The sequence below is a fragment of the Delphinapterus leucas genome, chromosome 3 (assembly GCF_059928025.1).
Source record: "Delphinapterus leucas isolate spDelLeu-1000000601 "Yukka" chromosome 3, BTC_Dleu_Yukka2, whole genome shotgun sequence".
In the NCBI taxonomy this organism is placed as follows: domain Eukaryota; kingdom Metazoa; phylum Chordata; class Mammalia; order Artiodactyla; family Monodontidae; genus Delphinapterus; species Delphinapterus leucas.
The window spans coordinates 30345194-30366640 of NC_143131.1; the positions used below are offsets into that span (position 1 = coordinate 30345194).

General features: G+C 40.2%; 1 protein-coding gene across 1 annotated transcript in view; it reads right to left on the minus strand.

Annotated features, from left to right (window-relative positions):
* Positions 1-5841: 5841 nt before the first annotated feature.
* The window catches only part of PRLR (prolactin receptor), a 173858-nt gene continuing 158252 nt past the window's right edge, over positions 5842-21447 (minus strand). The window contains exons 8-10 of the mRNA XM_022599461.2: positions 20976-21075; positions 20209-20278; positions 5842-18388 (exon numbers count right to left, since the gene is read on the minus strand). Coding sequence (XP_022455169.1) covers positions 17366-18388; positions 20209-20278; positions 20976-21075 — 1193 coding nt within the window. The 3' untranslated portion in view covers positions 5842-17365. The remainder of the gene's footprint in view (positions 18389-20208; positions 20279-20975; positions 21076-21447) is intronic.

Here is a 21447-nt window from a genome sequence, read left to right on the forward strand (position 1 = left end):
GTCCAGCCATGTACGCATTACTCTCTCAAGGCTACATCCTTGGACCAGCTCTCACTGTGCGAATGATGGGAAGAATGTATATTCCAAGGGCAGAGGAGGGGGTGAGAGCCTCTGAGTGCGTGGATCCAGCTCGCAGGTCAGCCAGTGGTCACGTCCTCTCAACTTTCTCCTCCAGCAGGGTGGGACTGGGGGAACAGCATACAGGGTGGATGTCTTGTATCACCTTGCACAGGGGACAACTGGCTTGGCCACATGCCCCACATCTGGGAAATAACCTTTTATCCCAAATGCCCGTAAGAGGTGAGATTACCAGGTAAGCACAGAAAGGTTTTAAATTCAATGTCAAGTGTCCCCTTTTGCGTGGGCTCCCAGCTCCCAGCCCATCCTGCTCTGGGGCTGTAGGAAGTGGTTCTGTGATCTGGCTGGTCAAGTGCTGTGGGAATGACACATGTCAGCAAGGCCAGTGGTGAGGCGAGGCCAGTGGTGATGCAGCCTCTCCCTGGGTTGCCCAAGCTATCACGGTGTTGAAAATAGGTGAGAAAATGCTGAGTTCCTGAGGGCTGGCATGTGTTCCTCAGCTCTACTGGGCTGTGATCTATTTTGCTCCTGCGAGCCCTAGAGGCTGTAAACTCCTTGGATTTGAGATTTTTCTTGGGCTGTAAGTTTAAAGGCTGTTATGGTGAGAAGTGCCCAACAGCATCAGGGGCTGCCTAGGGTGGGAAAGCAAAACACAGCATATTCTGAGAAACTTCACAGTGAGAAGTTGTACCTTCTTTATTTAAAAGGAAATATGTTTATTTTGATCACTGTAACGTAATGTATGCTTTTCGTGAAAACAACAAACTCAAGCCTAGAAAACATGAGAGAAAGTAAAAATCACAAAAAAATCTAACCTTTATATTTTAGTAAAGATTCTTTCAGAAATTTTTTTTCATGCGTGTACCTGTGTATATACATGATGTTTCATAAACCGCTTATAGTCCGTAATATAGCTTTTCATTCACAAAATGTCGATCTGGGTCATCACTCCTAATTCTTTCATAATATTTCTTGATATATTTTATTTAATTTTGGAAGATTCTTGGCCACTGTTACTTCAATAGTTTCCCCCTGTTCTTTCTTCTCCTTCTGATATTTCAATTATACACATATTACACTTTTAGAACTTGTCCCACAGTTCCTGGAGGTTCTGTTATTCTTTTCCCCCCACTCTATTCTCTCATTGCATTTTAATCTGGGAAGTTTCTCTTACCCATCTTCAGAGTTCACTGATTATTTCCTCAGCCATGTTCAGTCTACGGACGAGCCAATCAAAGACATTTTTTCATTTCTGTTTGTTGTTGTTATGTGTTTTTGATTTCTAGCATTCCTTTCAATTCTTTCTTCCAGTTTCCATCTCTCTGTTTACATTACCCATTTGATATTACATAATATCTGCCTTTCCCATTAGGGCCTTGAATGTATTGATCATAATTATTTCAAATTGTCTGAGAACTCCAGTATTTGTGTTATAGCTGAGTCTGGTTCTCATGTTTATTTTGTCTCTTCAGACTGTATTTTTTTTTCCTATCATTTTAGCATCCCTGCAACTTTTTAATGAAAGCTGGTTGTGACGTATTGAGTAATAGGACCTGAGGTAAATAAGCCTTTACTGTGAGGTTTTATGTTAATCTGGTTAGAAGCTGGGATGTGTTTGTTTTCTGTAGCTGTAGGTGCCAGAGGATTCAAATTCCTCTAGTGTCCTTGTTTTTGTCCCCTTGTTATCTTAGGGTTTCCTTAAGAAATTCTCTTTAAATAGAGCCAAGGCAGCTCTTTCAGCTGTAATCCACTGTTACTATACTGGAGGCTTAAAACTCTTATGATTAGATCTTAGTCTTTTAGTGGGCCTATGTCTCTGGACTGGGCTGTGATCATCACAAGTATTTCTCTATAAATTCTCTGTAAGTATAAACTAAAAAAATTTTCCGCCCTCGACTCCCTCCCCTGGCTTCTTTTTCCCAGTTTGTTTCCTTGAAGCCCTTACCCCTTTTGACTATGTTCTTTTTTTTTTCTCCCTTAGGTGAGGTAGGAAGCATAGAGGTGGCTGCAGTGGGAGCGATGCCCTTCACACAGCTGATACAGGGCTCTGACAGTCATCTTTGTTACATCTTTGTTAACAGATCTTTGTTAAGGTGAAGTCTCCGTGCACATCGTGTGATAGATACTCTTCCCCTTTCCCAGCCAGAGCAATGAAGGGATCTTCACCATGACAAGGGATCTTCACCTGGTGATGTTCCCTTAAGTAAGGCCCAGAGAAGTTAAGGGTCCTCCTAACACTCTGGCAACCAGGGAGTTTCTCATTCTCACGCTAGTCCACACTCAGCCTCTAGCAATTTGTCAAAATTACTGTTTAATGTTTCTACCAGTTATGGCTCCAGGTTAAGAAGGTCTTGCCTGTGACTTTGAAGATCTGCCTGTATTTCTAGATTTCAGAGTGACAATTCACTGTGCAACCTCACTTCTCTGATGGGTTCAAGAAAAGTCATTGGTTTTCAGTTTGTTCAGCTTCCTCTTGTAAAAATGGGAGTGATATCTTCCAAGCCCTTTACATGGTAGAGAAGCTGGAAGTCTACATATATTTTATTTAGTGAGTCCCTATAGATGGACAGCTGTATTTTCTCCAGCATCCTAGGACATAGAACTCTGTGCACTAGATTAACTGTTTTTTCCTTTGGAGAAATACTTGAAGAGGGATTTCTAGGTCAAAATGTATGTCTGTTTTAAATGCACTCCAGTAAGTTGGCAGTTTATAATTCAACTAACATGGTGCAAAGTTGTTTTCCAAGATGCTGGGTCTTTTGATCTTTTTAGAATTACAATGATATCCACTGAGTCTGAAAACTGGGATGAGGAGGAAGCTTGGGTTCCCTCCCGATCTACGAGGCATTTGAACTAACACTCCAAGATCTTCCTCTAGTTTCAGAGGTAAAAAGACTATTAAACAGAAATTATTTCCAAGTTATAAGGGATGTTAAGAGACTTCTGCTCTGGTTCTTTTTGTTCTCTCTCCCTCAAGCAGATCAGGTGTAATTTTCTTCATTTTCTATAGGACCAGAGAAGACGAGGAACTACCCCATGACTGGTAAATAGGAAGGACAGGATATCAGTCAAGAGACTTGCCATCTCTATTTCCCAAATAATGAATTACTTTGAAGATACAGAATATACTTCATCAGCTAGGAAAATATTGGAATTTCTCTTTGAAAAAGATAATTGGCAAAAGAGGAAACATGGAAATTCTGTTGTCATGTTAATGATTATAGGTTTTTTAAAAATTTGTACACAGGTTCACTAATGATCTATCAGTTAAATCCTGAGTGAACTTTACTCTTTGACCCCAATCCTTCTGCCAATACCAGAGCAGGGTCTGTAAGATAACAGCTTTTCCAAAGTGATCCTTTCTCTCTCCTAACTCATTTAGGAGTGACGGATTGAAGGAAAGGGAAACATTTTGGAAAGATTTCAGATAAAACCCAATTTACATGAAACCTTCTATGACAGGTATTCCATTTCAGTGAACGGACTCTGAAGGAGGGCATGTGCAGGTGTTGAGACTGAGGGGCAGAGATGGCAGGTGTGCTGGGGAGAAGAACTGCATGGAGATGAGGCTCAGACACTGCAACCCTTCGAGTTTCAGGTAGCACTGATTTTCTTGAAAAATGGTGCAAAGTCCTTCAATTTAGTTATTAGGATGAACTCTTTGAGCAAAGCTCATCTGGAATTATTAGAGTTAATTTTTTGTTTAAATAAATTTATTTATTTATGGCTGTGTTGGGTCTTCGTTGCTGCATGCAGGTTTTCTCTAGCTGTGGCGAGCGGGGGCTATTCTTTGCTGCGGTTTGGGCCTTCTCATCACAGTGGCTTCTCTTGTTGCGGAGCACGGGCTCTAGGTGCACAGGCTTCAGTAGTTGTGGCACGTGGGCTCAGTAGCTGTGGCTCGTGGGCTCTAGAGCACAGGCTCAGTAGTTGTGGACCAAGGGCTTAGTTACTCTGTGGCATGTGGGATCTTCCCAGACCAGGGCTTGAACCCGTGTCCCCTGCATTGGCAGGTGGATTCTTAACCACTGTGCCACGTGGGAAGCCCCGAGTTAATATTTTTTTAAAGTCAGCCTGATAAGACTTAGGACACAGTGGTTACCCCAGCCTTCCCACTAGACTGTGATCCCCGGGAGAGTGGAAAGCACGTCCCTAATGCTTCCTGAATCCTAACACAGTGCCTGGCACACATGCTCATCAGGTGTTGTTCAACAATGAATGTAGTTGAATGACTAATAGACCACTTAATGAGGAAGTGTTAAAAGGGGGGTCTTGAATGTTCAGATTAATTCCTTTTTGGTAGAATGTATGGCAGAAACATTTTTGTGCATAGGCCCCTTAGCAGTTGGATTTCTCCAGTTGTTCATTCCCTTGAACTTCACAAACAAAGCATGCTGTCTCCCTAATCTCAGCAGGATGAGATTTGTCAGAATTTGGCTCACTGTGACCGGGGTTGATTCTGCAGGGGAGAGAAGCTGCCCTGAAGTTTGGGCCCTCAGATACAGTGAATTAGCTGACTAGGACCTTTAATTATATCCCATTCCTATGATGATTGTTACAGAATTGTCTGATTTAAATGACAAATTGAAAATAGATTCAGATTGCATCAAATATGAAAAAGGGAACAGACTTATCACCTAAAAGAAAAAATTCTCAAGTAGAACGAGAAAACAAAATCTAGCTATATCGTGTTTATAAAAGAAACATTTAAAACATAATGACATAAAACAATTGAAAGTAAAGGAATGGAAAGAGATTCATCAGAGAATTACCACCCAAAAGAAAACTAGTGTAGCAATATCAGTATCAGAAAAGAAAAATAAGGGTTTTAAGACAGAGTCATTAAGGATAGAGGGGATCATATTTAATGATGAAAGGAATAATTTGTTAGGAAGATACACCTAATAATATGGCCTCAGAATATATAAAGCAAAAATTGATAGAATTACAAGGAGAAAGAGGAATTTCCATAATCCTAGAAGATTTTAACTTATTTACAAATCACTTCAGAAAATTATATCTTAAGCAGCACAAAAGATGAATCTCATAAATGTACAATTCTTACATAAAATGTTACCAAATTGAATGCAGCAAAGATTGCAAAAATACATCATGACCAAAAAAAAAAAAAAAAAATACATCATGACCAAGTAGAATTCATTCCAAGAATGTGAGGGTAATTTAATATTAAAGTATTTTCTCTAAATAAATTCTTTGTTATAATTTACATGTTAACTGAATAACAGAGAAAAGTCACATTATCATATAAATAAATTTGAGAGCCTTTAACACCAATTCAAGATAAAAAAATATTATTAGCAAACAAGGAATAGAAAGGAGTTTCCTTAACATAGCCAAGTGTATCTGCAAAAACCTACAGGAAACGTAATTAATGGTGAACTTTTAGTAGCATTTTCTTTAATGTCAGGATCAACAAAGAGTGTCCACTATTCTGCTTCTATTCAACCTTGTACTGGAAATCCAACCCCAAGAAATAGATCAGGAAAAAGATATAAGTGTTATAAGGATCAGAAAATAAGAAAACCCAGTTGTTACATTCTGATGATATAGTTGTAAAAATGGAAAATCCAAGAAAACTTACAAATTACAAGGATTAATAATTAGAGTTCAATAAGGTTTCAGGATATAGGATCAATATGAAAAAAATCAGTGGTTCCTATATACAAGCAGCAACCACTTAGAATAAGATAATCTTTAAAAAGATACCATTTGCAATAGCAACAAAAATATTATGGTGCCTAGGAATGAATCTAATAAAACACATGTAGACATTTACGAAGAATAGTGTAAAGATTTATTAAAAACAAAAGTAAATGAAGTGATAAACCATGTTCATGATTAGGAAGAAACAATATTATAAAATGTGATTCTCCCAGAATTAATACATAAATTCTATTAACAACAATTTGAATCCCAGAACAAGTTTTTAGGAAAGTTGATAGGCTTATCTCAAAATTCATGTGATGAGTAAATGGCCCAGAATTGCAAGAATAATTTTGAGGAAGGTATGGAGGTGTAGGAATTAATTTACCAGATAGCAAGACTGCATAACACTAGAGTAATAGGGCTTCCCTGGTGGCACAGTGTTTGAGAATCTGCCTGCCGATGCAGGGGACACAGGTTCACGACCCGGCCCGGGAGGATTCCACATGCCGCAGAGTGGCTGGGCCCGTGAGCCATGGCCGCTGGGCCTGTGCGTCCGGAGCCTGTGCTCCGCGATGGGAGAGGCCACATCAGTGAGAGGCCTGTGTACTGCAAAAAAACAAAACAAAACAAAACAAAAAACTAGAGTAATAAAACAGGGGACATTGGAGCACGGATAGATAAAGAGACCACTGGACTGGAATAGAAGCCCAGACTTAGGACTTGTGCTTATGTAGAGACTCAGATGGCATAAAAGATAAGCAAATCAGGGATGAGTTATTCAGATCCAGAATGGATTCATTAGGACAATGAAAATTAAAATGGCAACAATAAATTATTTTATGCTCATCAAATTGTCAAAAATTAAATACCTGACAATACTAGGTAATGATTAAGGAGTGAAGTCCTACACTGCTGACTGGGGTAGACATTGGTACCACCGCTTTGAGAGCAATTTATCAGTATTGAGAAAATGTTAAGATATGTGTCCCATATGATCCAATAATTTCACTTCTAGATAGACATCCTGGAGAAAGTCTTGCAAACACTTAAAATGTGAAACTTGCATAAGAATATTCATTGCAGAGTCATTTATAATAGTGGAAATGGAGAGTTGATCAACAAATAAATTTTACATAGGTACACAACTGCATACGGCAGATAAAAACCAATCAACTGGAGCTATTTGGATCTCAAAAACCCAATGCTGAATGACAAAAAATCAAGGTGAGTAATGATCTATGTTATTATCTATGTAAAATTTATAAACACCAGAAAAATTATATATACTGTTTATAGATACATATGTATGAAGTAAATGCATTTTTTAAATGGCCAGGAGGATATACAACTGCAGGATTGTGGTCACCACTGGAGAGGCAGATAGAGAATTTGGTTATTGAGGGATGCCAGTTTCCTGCATCCATCATGTTTCATTTATTAAAAAGAAAAGGTATGCAAATGTAAAATAGATAGCTAGTGGGAAGCAGCCGCATAGCACAGGGAGATCAGCTCGGTGCTTTGTGACCACCTAGAGAGGTGGGATAGGGAGGGTGGGAGGGAGGGAGATGCAAGAGGGAAGAGATATGGGAACATATATGTATAACTGATTCACTTTGTTATACAGCAGAAACTGACACACCATTGTAAAGCAATTATACTCCAATAAAGATGTTAAAAAAAAAAAGGTATGGAAAAAAGGTAATATTTGTGAAATTTGGGTGTTGGTAAGTGGATCTTTGTTGTATCATCCTCCCTAATTTTCAAGTGTGTATGAAATATTTTATGCAATAGACAAAATATTATAAATGGAAGAGTCAATGACAGCTGGAGTTCTAAGTGGAGACATGGGATAATTCCAGGTAGGAAGAAGCAAACAAAAGAAAACGTGCATTGTCGGTGCTGAGATTTGTGGCTTAAACTTCATTTGGGAGAGTCGGTTGTTTATCAGATTTGGAACCTCTCATCTTGGCTGTTCCCAGAAGGCCCAAGGAACTTCTGAGTGCTTCCGAGCATGTTTGCATTTTTAAAGCTTGGATCTGGCAAATGGCTGAAGACTGGAGGAACTTGAGGGCAGTGGAAAGAGAAGATGTAGAATTTAGCTGGGTTGGAAGCAAGATGTCAGTTTTGATTTAGAATTAGTAGGAAATAAAATCAGAGAATATGTTGAGAGAGGAGTACAAGAATGCATGCCTGGGAAAGAAACGCCTTGGATGAGTATTCTAAGCCAAATATTTTAGCATGTGTCTGCGTTAGTATTTAGATTGCTGTTTTTTTCCTTCTTTAAAAAAAATATGTCCTAATAAAGTTTGCTGAAACAAAGAAAACCGCCCCCCCAAACTTACATTATATATAAAATACGTGTTTCACATATATAGAAAAAGACCCTCCAAAAATCATTGCTTAGGAAGTAATTTATTGATTCAATTTAAATTAACCATTGCTACCATTGCAAAAGCAGTTGCTCTGAAAAAGTATTGAAAAATATATCATGAGATTACATAGTTCAGTAACAATATCAATATGGATCATGTGAAGCAAAACTACTGGCAAATGTCATTGAAGCTCATTTTATAATTTCTAATAATTTATGCAGCGAATGTGTGTCACCTTAAAAACGTACCTGTGACATTTACAAATTCTTTCAAACACATTTATAAATACAGTAATAAAAATTCCTGAGCTCCCTTAGCTTATACCAGTGTTCGCCAACCAACAATCCATGTGGTGTTTGACCAACACCCTCTAGCCTTTACTTAAAAAATATTTTAAGTAATAATAATAATAATCGCATTCGTAAAAGTATCTGTGCTTCAAGTCTGTTTGTAAGTGTAAGTTTTAATGTGAACCTGATCATAATAAGAGAAAAATGCTTAACACTTGTATGGGCAGCAGGAGTTGAGGGGTGAGGTGCGTAGGCGAGGTTGTAGACAAAAGAATCCTAATTTAAGTGTCAAGACCTCCAAAGTAGAATATGTTTTGTAGTACGGGTTTTGTCTCATTTGCATTCTTCAGAAGGATTCTCAGAAGTAAATCTGCAAGAATCTGCTTCCCTGGCCAGTAAGGTCCTATTGGAGGCTTTTCAAAAACCCCATTTCCTATAGTCCTGCCCTATCTCCCAGCCCCAAGATTTCAAGGTTTCTGTTAAATAGATATTATATCTCCCAGTCCCTCAAAATAGTGGGGGATTTAGAATGTGTAAAAGTTGGTTAGTAAGTTGTAGAGTTTAGTGGGGTTAAGGTTTCAGATATGGTTCTGGCAAGATGTGGCAACATATAATTTCTGTTTTCTTTTAGGAAAGCACATGTGATAATTTTGGAAAATTAGCTACACATTACTTTTCCAACTCGTCATTAATTATATGAACACCGTGTCTGGTGACTAACACTACAATTTTTTCCAGCTTAGAAGTAAAATTGTGTCCAGTAATTAAAGGCAGATGGCACCAATGTAAGCATGGGGGAGTCAGTGTTTCTTTGACAGAAGCCAAGTTTTAGGGAGTGATACTCACTAAATGAGAAATTTCTCATTCCTTGGTAAGACATGGCATTAGGGGATTTAGGAGGCAAAGAAGAATTTGTAAAGCAAACCCCACACCATCCCACAATTCTGTAACACAAGCATGAACAGTAGGTAAAGATTTCTAGATCTAGATCCATTAAAAGTAAAAAGTTATCATTTTACACTTAATCCAATGAATTTGGTCAGAAAAGATGTTGTTAGTAATATGGATGAATCATACTGTTCAAAAGCATCCCATTTTTTAATGGCTTGATTTTACCTTTATTTTATAATACTTAAATGAGCTTCTCTGATCTGATCTCCATGTGCCTGGTTCCATCTCACGTTATTTTTTAGCAGCTTCTTGTGTGAGGGATGGGTGAAGGAAGGAGATTATGTTTTGCAATCATATGGAAGGGTGAAGACAAAGGAGGAAAATTGTTTTGGTCCAATTTACATAAACAATTTCTGGATTATAGATCCTTAGCAGCAAAAATCCATCAAGAAAATTGTTTCAGCCATGAATGTGTTATTTTGCTATTTACATATCAAATAAAAATAAATAGAGGAAGGGGAGGCAAGGGGAATAAACATTTATTGAGCCAGGCACTGAGCTGGGTGTTTTCAACAGCATGAATAGAAATATAATGATCTATGCTACTGGGATGATTTTGTTTGGCAAGCCTTGTTTCTGGCGTGCAGTAAAAATGAAGATGTTCTGGCAATAGCAATTAGCAGAATCTCCCATACTGCTGACAAGGATTTAACTGTCCATGTTGCCCCCTCAAAATGGAAGGAGACAAATGAATAAATCCATGGGAAAGAGAAAGCACAATGTGCAATAACCAAAGATTTACAGAATTAAAGATGCAAGATGAATCAGATGACTATAGTCTTCTATAATTCTTTAAGGCTAAAAAAATAGGCATTACAATAAGTTCATGTAGAAATGAGTTTTTAAAATCAAAACAAGATTATTTCTGATATATGGCTGATTTTCCCCATACCATAATATCTTTGATGGTTAAAATCAAATAAGGAGGGGCTTCCCTGGTGGCGCAGTGGTTGAGAGTCTGCCTGCCGATGCAGGGGACACAGGTTCGTGCCCCGGTCCGGGAAGATCCCACATGCCGCGGAGCGGCTGGACCCGTGAGCCATGGCCGCTGAGCCTGCGCGTCCGGAGCCTGTGCTCCGCAACGGGAGAGCCCACATCAGTGACGGCAAAAAAAAAAAAAAAAAATCAAATAAGGAAAAGATTTATTTCTAGGGGCTTTAGGGAAGTCAAATTGTGAGAAATGTCGCTATCGTGGCTTTGGGTAACCACCTTGAGGTGACTTACGATTGGGAAAAAATCTGCATCTATAGTTTTGTTGGTTTTTTACCTGGTGAATTACTATGTATTCTTTCTGGCTCTTATTCATCAGCCAGTTTTTATAAAAGGGAAAAATGGTTATTGAGAAAACCTAGCATAAACCTACTGACTGGTGAATTAGAAGGTGTATTCTCATGTAAAAACAAAACCAAACCCCAGTAACATATTATAACAATCACTTCTAATTTCCTATGTAATGTTTAAGAATTTTGCTTGGCATTTTCTAGGAAGAGAGAAAAAGCAGAGGTAGTGGTAGCTTTGAAAATATGGAACCTTTTGCTATTCCATAGCCTTCACTTCAATATGGCTTTACAGGAGACACAGATCACCTAACAGTCCGGTTCTATAGGTTGCTTCGGTTTCCATGTGAGACACAGAAATTGTCTGAAATGACTGATCAAGCAGAAGAACAAGCCTCATGATGCAAATAACATTCAAGAAGTATAAGAGGTCACGTGAAGCAAAGCTGGGGGGGCTGACTTTTAAACAGTTGTTGGATTGTACGTTAAACACTTACCCCAGAGCAGCTGTATGAGGGCAACTTACACTACTTCTAGACAAAGATTAAGAAAAGAATGTGTACATTCATGGTTTCATCAGAAAGATATGATTACATATTTTTTTCAGTTTTGTTTTCCAGACGTAGAAACAATCATACTGGAATACATATACATAGATTCTAAGTCATTAAATAATTATTTTCTTTTGTATTACATGGTGAGTTTCACAACCGGAGGATTATATATTTCAATGTGTCATACAGTTTTTGAACCACATAAAGCAATATAATATAAAATCATATAACAGTTACTTTAAAGTCAGGAATATCACATGGCAAATACACAACTATGGCACTGAAAATAGTCGAAGTGGGAGATGTGACATCTTTCATTTCTAAATGATAAGCAGTTTGAAGGAAGGATATTAGAACAAGAAGGGAGGTAGTTACTTTTAAAACTTCAAAATCATTTTATCAGGAATTTTATAAAACAAATTGCTGTTCAGGAGAATCTTTGCCATATAGTTTTTCAATTTCAGATAACACAACAACAAGATATTTCCCCCCCTCAGGATTTGTGAAATTTGCATGGAAAAAACTCAGACTGGACTTTGAAGTGTATCCAGGTGAAACATAATTTGACCATAACTATTAAACTATCATTTTTGATATTACTACTTAAGAAGCTAAAGTTTTTAGAGTTAAGTGTTTTTTCTTTTTAATCAGCAGCAGGTAAAAAGTTAACTAATAGACTGTGATTATCTAAGGGTCTCTCTCTTCACTGACAACAACCATGTGAACAGTACATGTTTTTCCCCTTTACACATCTCAGTGCTTCCTGACATGAAATCAGAGCATAACTCAAAGGAATCAATGTGGACAAAACAGTCATGGGCATATGGTATTGTGAGTTACGTGCAATCTCTTAGCCATAAACTCAGAACACTGAATAGATTATAGAGTGACTATGTCCAATAAAATCTGGGTTCAGCAGGCTACTCTCGGCATTTTGTGGAATCCTAAACTGCCCAAACATTTGGAAACACCCTTTCTATCACTTTCCTTTTATTGAAATAGATACCATGTAATGGTCTCAGACCAAAAATCGCTTTCTTGAGAGACACAAATCTAGGGAGAGAACTCCTGTTTGATTTGCAGAGGGCATGTATACTGATCATGAAATAAGTCCAGGCCATAACTATAAGTAGAACTTCTGGTTAGGTCATAAGCTCTCAAGCAATCATTTTGTATTTTTAAGTTTCTGCTTAAGACCTCCACGGCCGAGTCATCAATGTAGCTGGATTTATTAATGGCCCTTGAATGAATGAATTGGGCTAGAATATCTAAGCCTGAGGACCTTTAAATGGGGTAACTTGTGACCCTCAATCTGGGCCTTGATATCTGTGTGGCCGACTTAACATCTGACTCAGTCCTTTGACTCAGGCCAAAGTCATCGTTTATGTGTAATTTAGTTTCTTGAAAATCCTATGGTTGCTACTGCACATAATGAACTCTCAGGAAAAATAAAGGCCCTGGAGTGAGAGCATAAGAAGCCTACAAGATGGACAGCTAAGCAGAAGAGAAGAAGCAAGGATGCTAACTGAAATCGATCTGACTTGGAGGAATGGATCTGTTTTTCTCTTCAGCGGTGTCACAGCCACATTGTCCACTGCTTCAGGTTAAGGCCACACCAGCAACATTTCCCTGCACTGTCCCTGGGCCTTCTACGGAAACCCTGGACTTTACTTAGATCATGAGCATCAAAGACAGTTAGAGCCGGAAGGGGTCTTAGAAATATTTTAGGCCAATGCACTCGTTTAACAGGTGAGGAAACTAGTGGCTAGAGTTTAAAGGACTTGCCTAAGATCACACAGCCTGTTTAGTGGCAGCAGGATGACCTCAACCTAGAAATTGAGTGCTCAGCCCACTACCCTAGCAACAACACAATGATGCTTGGGCTGAAAAAGGAGAAAAAGAAATTGGTTCACTGAAGTACACGCGAGGCATTCATCAATGACAAATCTACGTTAGCAACCCTGCGGATGGTAACCCAGAGGCCTTTACATCTTTCTGCATGTGTGCAAGTTTCCACGGTGCATGCATTGCCCTTCTCAGGCCCTGGCATGCAAGTCCAAGCTATTCAGAAGTACATTAATATGTTTTCAAATTGAGGGTCTCAAGTAACAGGGTGGCAGGCTTATTCCAAAATCCTAGCCAGAGTCAATTTCTTGTCAAAGTAAGTTACACTATTCACATCAGCTCTGTGGCAATTCAATTAAACAATAAATTAAAATCCACTCGATAGTTGCTGATTGGACCTTAGACCGTTTATTCATTCTGTTTCTGGCTTTTTCATTCGTTTATCTAAAATGTAAGATTCACTTTCTAATCGATACACTTTTCTTGTGAAAATGAAACTTCAAAAAAACAAAAAGTAAAGAAAGGCACTTTGTAAGATGTGTACAAATCTGTTTCTTTCATGTCTACTCTAAGGAGATAGTAAAATTACTACAGGCAGCGGCAAGTCTTTCTGCCAGTGATGGGCAGTGGTGGGCAGCCTGGAGAAAGAGGCAGATTTGGGGACGGACCCTCCTTAGCCAAGCTGCACCCTGGGGCTCAGGTGCCTCTGGTTGTTCATCGGATTCTCCCGTTCAGTTGGGTCACTACAGGACAGTCAAACTCCTTCAACTCGTACAGATGGTAAGGGATTGACCAGCTTTGGACCAAACCAGTGAAAGCAAGTATTTAGTACATAACTGCCTTCCAGGATTGGCCTTAGGCACTTAGGAGATGGAGAGTCTGTTAAATGTCAGTGACATGGCTGATTATAACTTGTGCTCATTTGAGGTGCCTTGTACCCATTTGCTAAAACTGACCAGAGGAGATTTTGCAGTTTGAGTCATAAGCTTCCATAAATCATCCATTGGCTATCCCTTTTCCGTGTGCTATGTAACGTGAATATTTAGGTGTTTGTTTATAAAAATATGACCTTTATAATTAAGAACTTAAGGCTTTTAAAGCCAAATGTGCAATGGTGGTACATAATCCATGGGAGAAAAGAAAACAAACCAGAATCAGCCGCCTGATATAAGAAAAGTGTTTTTCTTTCTAAAAATCAAAGCCTCTTTCAACGTCTTTTAAAAAATATCTCATGAAAAAAAAAAATCTCATGCCTCTTCTCTCTACATGCATATTTGTACATAATCTTAGACTATGATTCTATACCTACATGATGTATAAAATGCATGTGTGATATGTTAAGATCAGTTGGACTTGATGATTTGCAAGTGAAATAAAATGAGCACATCCCTGAAGAGGACTTGTATTTCTATGATAAAGGGTAACTATTTATTAGCTTAATTATGATACAAGGCATTGGTTAATTATCTTTGCAGGACACTATTCAGTGAATCATGGAATCAAGGAGTCGGAGTTTAAAAGGACATTAGAGATTTTCCGGCCTAACATTTCCTTCAGAGGAAACTGAGGTCCAGAGAAGGGAGTTGATCTGTCTAAGGTAACATAATTAGCATTAGAAGCTGGGTCTCTTGACCCCCAATCTGCATACTTTCATTCGACTAGGGAATTCCTTAACAGAAAATAGGCTAGACCATGAAAAATACATAGTTTATTAAAGAGTGCTAACTGACCATAGACTTATAGCCTTGGCTTTAGTTAACAAGTGGTAGTAATTTACTTGCTAACTGGTGTTTTTTTTAAGGATTTAGTTTGAGTCTTCAGCCATGACATTTTTTTCCATATATGCCAAATTATATATCAAAAGCAGACTAGTTTTGAATTTTCATACTATCAGACTGATTGATATACATCTTGGAGGAGATTGGACTATTTTTGGGAAAGGTTTAGTCTGTACCGTCTGTGAAGAGCAGAGTCTTTTGTCAATGCCTCTCAAGGTGGAATATATTCCCGGACCTCTTAGAAGTTGTGTGTACTTTTTCAGGTCATTCTCTACCATTATGGGAATCCTAAACCACTAATATGTTTTAAAAAATGATGCCTTTTTCTTACAGTACCGTTCAGTGCAAGTCAAACAGACTCAACCTGTACTTTCCAGGAGAGGATCGCTTCATGCACTAAAATAAGCTTTAGTGGAAATGATCGTCTAGGGCAATGCTTCTCAAACTTCACTGCGCACATGAATCATCTGGGGATCCTAGCAAAATGCAGATTCTGAGGCGGGGGTGGGGTGGAGATTCTGCATTTCCAAGCAGCGCCCAGGTGACGCTGATGCAGCTGGTCAGACCATATTTTGAGTAACAAGGATCTAGGGGATTGAATAAACTTGGACCACTTTCCCAAATGGCCCCTTCACTCTTAACATGTTGTTTGCATATTGGGAGAATATAGAGCCTCAGATTTATTACTTTTGCATTTCTGGAAGCTCTGGCAATGTGTTCACTTTCACACATCAGGCCACTTCTGAGTCCAGCTCCTATCCGCATGGACTTATTGGGCTGGAATATTTAACTCACAGAGGGAGCTCAAATTCTCTATGTTCCAGCTAGTGAGCAGATACAGAAATGGATTTGCTGTCAGGTGAAATGGAAATAGAGGCAGGCAGTTCGATGAGTCATGGATGTTCTCTTTAAAATGGAGATCCAGGCTTTTGACCGCTCTTGGAGAGCCTGCCCTTGGAACTGACTTGGGGCTTCCAACTACCATACCCTGGCCTTTGTAGTGGTTCCCACTAATCCACAGATGCCTGGTTTCTTGGAACTTTTCTTTGGATACTTCTGACGTGAGTGCTCTCCCTGCCCCTGCCAAAATTTTGCAAGTGGATCTACTGGATCTACTCCAGAGAGACACGAACTCCTGGCTTTACTTAAAATGTCCTTGCTGTCCAAGATTGTTCAGAAAAGCAGAACAAGAACCCTCTCTCTTGGACAGTGCGTTAGATGTTACCACTCTACTTTTTCATTGTAGCTTTATGATTATTCATCCAGAGAGGAGCAGAAGCCCCGGAGTAGCCCTAAATTACAAGAGAAGTAATTTCTGGTCTGTGGAGAGCCCTAAAACTCTAGCTCTATGATTGTTGTTTAAAGTATCCTGGAGATAAAAAGAATCAGCTAAACTATACTACACTGTGTTGGAAACTGAATATTGTCATCCGCTTCATATTCCTCAGTGGGCTTTGGTTTGGTGTGGCATTTTATTCCACAAACAGGGACTGCATATATCACTCTGTACTGTAAATACTCCTTATAATCACATAACGGAAAATACTGTACCCACTGAATAGGTAAACAGCTGTACTGGGAAGGTAGAAAACAGTGTTTTACTTACCTAAGTGATAGAAAAATAGTCTTCAAAAATACATTGCTCAACTTACGGGTTTATATTAAAGTAGAATTTGTATGTACAGTAAGGCAGTACTTCCGTTAGCGATGATCTTTTAAATTAAAGTTAGTCTTTGGGGATTTTTTTTCACTAACAGAAGACTAGGGTGTGTAATAAATTATCATGCTGAAATGGAGGAAAACATTTTAGAAGGATTCACCACATGAAACTCATTTTCCTCTTATGTAAGAAAATTTCACTTTCTAAAACTCTATTCTCCAGAAACTTCAGAATGAAATACAATTTAGCGGGGGTGGGGGGGAATCCATGCTTAATAAATTCAAACTATTTTAAGAAAAAATCGGAGGCATCCTTTTTATTTGCATATTGGCAATGCGTCATTAAGGTAATAGGAACGGATGTAAACAATTTGTCAGGTGTTCTAGAATGCACTCTTTTTTTAAAATGTGTTAATTTGGTTAATCCTAATAAAATGAAAGAGGAGTGCTAAAGGTTAAGCAGTTGGTCCTCAAAAGTGGTTTTCATGGCATTTTTCTCATATCTACCATCTTCCTGTGGTAAACAGTTTTGACTAGTTGATATCCTTCTGTCATATACCAGACCATGAAAGCCTGTTCCAGGGGATATACCTATTGGCACTGGCCCTCAAGAACACTAAGCAATGTGCTTTTATTTCATTGAACACATAATTTTATAACTGATAGCAAAACGTAACTCTACAAATCACACAAAACTAAACGATTTGTTCTGGAATCAACTGTTGGAGAAAGAGGCAACTGGTTGAAAATGGATCATGAAGACGAGTGACCTGGGAGTTTGGTAGTGCCATTCTAACCCCGTTCTCAAGCCTTCTCTGGTAGAGTGCATTTCATGTACTCTGTAGTGTTACCTGAAGGAAAATCACATTTTAACCCATCCTTCCATGAATCAAGCTCTCACTGAAAGGGGTGCATAAAACCTGTGGGATGCAGGTAATCCAGCGCACCGAGCTGGAGTCTGCAGTTGCTCGGGGCCGCGGGGAAGGAGGCCAGGTCTACCGCGGCTGGATTCTGTGGCAGGGATGGCGGGGCCTCCTTGGCTGGTTCTTCAAACGGAGCCAGGTTTTGCGCTCGCCGATCCTGCACCAACACCAGGATGTTGCTATCCATCACCCGGGACACCTTCGAGTACTCCTTGCTGGTTTCAGGGGTGCTGGTCTTCTCCGCCCGGCCGCTGTTCTCGTTTTGTTTCGGGAGCAGCGCCAGCGCTCCATCTTTGCTGACTTTGTGGATCTCCACGTACTCCAAGGGTTTAGCAGAGGTCAAGGGGGTCTTGTCCTGCGGCAGCAGCCGTGCCGCATCTTGGTCAGTCTTGGAACGGAAGCTTTCTGACTCCCCGTGCTCAGCTGCCTTTCCTTCCCCGCCAGTCTCAATGGTTTGCGAGGGTTTTAAAGCACGTGTGTCTGTTTTGTCCAACAAAGTGGGTGCAGCACCTGCCGTGCCCAGGCCCAGCTTACACACAACAGCAACGCTGTGGTAAGATGACCTGGAGTAGTGCAGGCCGGGGGGCTGCAGCAAAGGCCACGTTGAAGATTGGGATCCGCTGACATGAAAAGAGGGGATTTTGCCTTCCACGCTTGTGCCCTGAGGGCCTTGGGGCTGGGTAACGTTTGTTTCAGGTTTCTCTGCCTTCTCAAGGCCCTCAGGAGTGTGGAACTTGGAGGGATTGGCCCGAGGTTCATCACACTTTTCAGACAAAAGGGAAGGGCTGTCGCAGCTGCCCCGGCCAGAGTCACTGTCGGGATCCGAGTGCGTGGGCTTCACGCCTTGCCCCGGGTGTTCTTTGGAGTGAGCTGGCATCAGCGGCTGGTCCCCACTGTCATCCACCTCTAAGAACTCCACCAGTAAGTCCTCGCAGTCGGAAGTGGGAGGGAAGTCTTGGCATCCCAGGGCGCTCAGAAGTTCCTCGGACTTGCCCTTCTATTAAAACACAGACACAAGGCAAGAAGGCCGTCAGGTTCATAACATTCCAAATGGACATCGTAGCCAAGTCTGTGTTCCTGACTACGGGCAGGTGGGATGTGGCCACGGCCTCGCAGAATTTCCCAAACGTCAGACATCTGTGTCCCAGGCCATCTAGAATCACCTCCTGGACTATTACTCACCTAATATTTTTCTTTAAGTCAATTCACGATTTTAACTTAGTCTTTCTCTAAGCAATAATGATCACGAGTTGAATGGGCAAGTAGTATATGTGCATATAATAAAAATATAACTATTAAATAAGAAAAGCTTGGGAAACATCTAAACCCATAGTGCTCATGCGTGCACTTGGTACTGGGACTCACTAGTTCTGAAATCGGGTTGCTGGCCTCCTAACTGGCTCGCTCACCCCACGTTCTGGAGTCTGGTAGTGGGAAGCTGATTCTCATCTTTTCCTTCTTCTCTCCCTTCTCCTCTTCCTTGCTTCTCCCTCCCTGTCCCTCCCTTCGCCTCCCATCCCACTCCTTCCTTTCCTTCTGCTCCATTTCCCCTCCCTCCCCTCCCTCCCCCGCTTCCTGCCAGCCCATATTCCCTCCATCTCCTTGGGTTCCTCTCCCTCCTCCTTCTCTCTATCCTCCTCTCCCCCCATTTCTCCTCCGGCCTCCTCTTCTTATTTTCCACGCTTCTCCAGATGCTCTGACTTAGGTCAGGGACTGGTGCCTAAATCTTGGCTCTATTACTTATTAAAGGCTCTATGACTTTGGATAAGCTGTTCTGTGATCCTCAGTTTCTCCATTTGTAAAATGAGAATAATAGCACCCATCTGGGAAAGTTCTTTTGAGAATTAGGGGTAATGGCATTAAAAATCCAAGAACGTTTTCTTCTGACACGAAAAGCAGTTTTTAAAAGTCATTAAGTCCCTGTGGCTACGAGGTCAAATTGCGAGCTAAACAATAATTCATTTAGTTAGCTGAGATGTTCATGCTGGGTCTATAAAGGTCAGTGCTAGAGACTGGATAGCAGAATAAGAGCCCTAATTCTGGGGCTCTAGTTCCTGCTCTGATATCTGCAATCAGAGTGAATGCCGTCAAGCCAAATTCCCCAGGACTCACTCTTCACCTTCTTGTGCTTTTGGCCTCACAGCGGCTGGGGTCAAGCGACAATGTGTAGGGGACTGCTTTTATATACATCAGTGTTAAGCAGAAGGTCAAATTGAAACTATAGATTTCAACCTGCAGAGAAATTAAAAATGTTCTAACACCTCTTTTCATTGGAAACACTTAAATTTCATTCCCACTTGAATCGGTCTAAATGGGCCCTGGCAAACACCAGTTCCACTGTACTGAACCAGTCTTAACTGAGCTCTCAAACTGAGCAAAAACTGCAATAGGATATTCTGTTACCATGGCCTTCTGTAAGGAACATTCGAGTGAGAGCTTACACCAAAGTATGACGGAGGGGCTGGTGGTAGGTTCCTCTTTGGTATTCATCAAATATTCACCCTCTTTCTCAATCGATTATTTGTACAAAATGTTTTAGATGGGGCTTATGAAAAGAGCTGATAAGCCTAGCAAGCATTCCTATGTGTTCTGAGGTTTTCTTGGCTTTCTTTCATTGTCCTCTGGCACTCAGTATCTGATGGTAAGTACCCTCATGCTTCCCACATCTTTCTGTAAACACACCTGCTGAAGAGGAGGGACAGCTGGTCAAGGATGGCCGAGCTGACCAGGCCGCACTGACGGGAACTGTGTGCTCATGTGTAAAGATAACGAGTATAGAGAAGCTGGTCACAATACATTCTTACCGCTGGTACTTACCTCCAGCAGGTGAGTATCAAATCCTTTTATTTTTGGCCCAGGAACCGGAGGGAGGATGCAGGTCACCATGCTATAAAAAGATTTGTGAGATAAGATAAATGACACGTGTTTTCACTTTGTAATTTTTGAAAGATTAGCGTTATCTCCAAATAGCTGCTACCTGGACTATGGTAGATAGAAGTTAGAGTTCCGAGGCTACGTGAAACTAACAATCAGTGGTGAGGACAATGAATACTTCTAGGGGTCAACATCAAAATGAATTCTTGCGGGCTTCCCTGGTGGCGCAGTGGTTGAGAATCTGCCTGCCCATGCAGGGGAACGTGGGTTCGTGCCCCGGTCCGGGAGGATCCCACATGCCGTGGAGCGGTTGGGCCCGTGGGCCATGGCCGCTGAGCCTGCGTGTCCACAAGGGGAGGGGCCGCAGCAGTGAGAGGCCCGCGTACCATAAAAAAAAAAAAAAAAATGAATTCTCGCTAATTAACTCTGGCTGATTCTGAAGGGACTAGGGGATTATTTGCTGTTCTTGCCAGATTTTTACTATTTCACAACTGTGAGCCTCCATTTGATGGAAAGAGCATCAACTTCAAATGTGTCTATTCTACTTTTGCTAGCACTGATAAAAGTTTTTAATGGTGAACACACTGCAACTAATGGCTAAAATGAGGTGCTTGAATTATCTGTAGGTTTCCATCATTTTTGTATTGTCTTTCTTGGCCATTATCCCTGACAACCATGATTGGGAGGAGGGTTGATAGACAGTGAAGTACCTGTAGCCCTTCAAAGCCACTGCCCAGACCATAATCAAACAGATGACAGCAGAAAGAACGGCCACAAAGATCCACACGGTTGCATCTGTCATTGAGAAGTCTGAAAAGCAAACAGCCAGAAAGTTTTGCTCACATACAGCATCATTAAAAACAAACAAACAAAACAAATCAATGAAACTTTTGAACATAAGTTCCGCCCCTCCACACCTTTTCTGATTTGAACATCAATCCAGAGTAACATTAATGATGGATTTAATTTTTTCCAATATCATTAAATTTTAAAGTGGCCTGTATTTTATAGTTCTCTAAAATTTTCAAGATCCTTAAAAATATTATTTGATTTGATACTTATATAGGAAGTCCAAGGGTACATGGTCAGTTGCAGTAATAATAATTTAAAAAGCTAACATTTATTAAGTTCTCAGTAAAAGCCATATGATGTTAAGCTCTTTACATACATTGCCTGTATGTA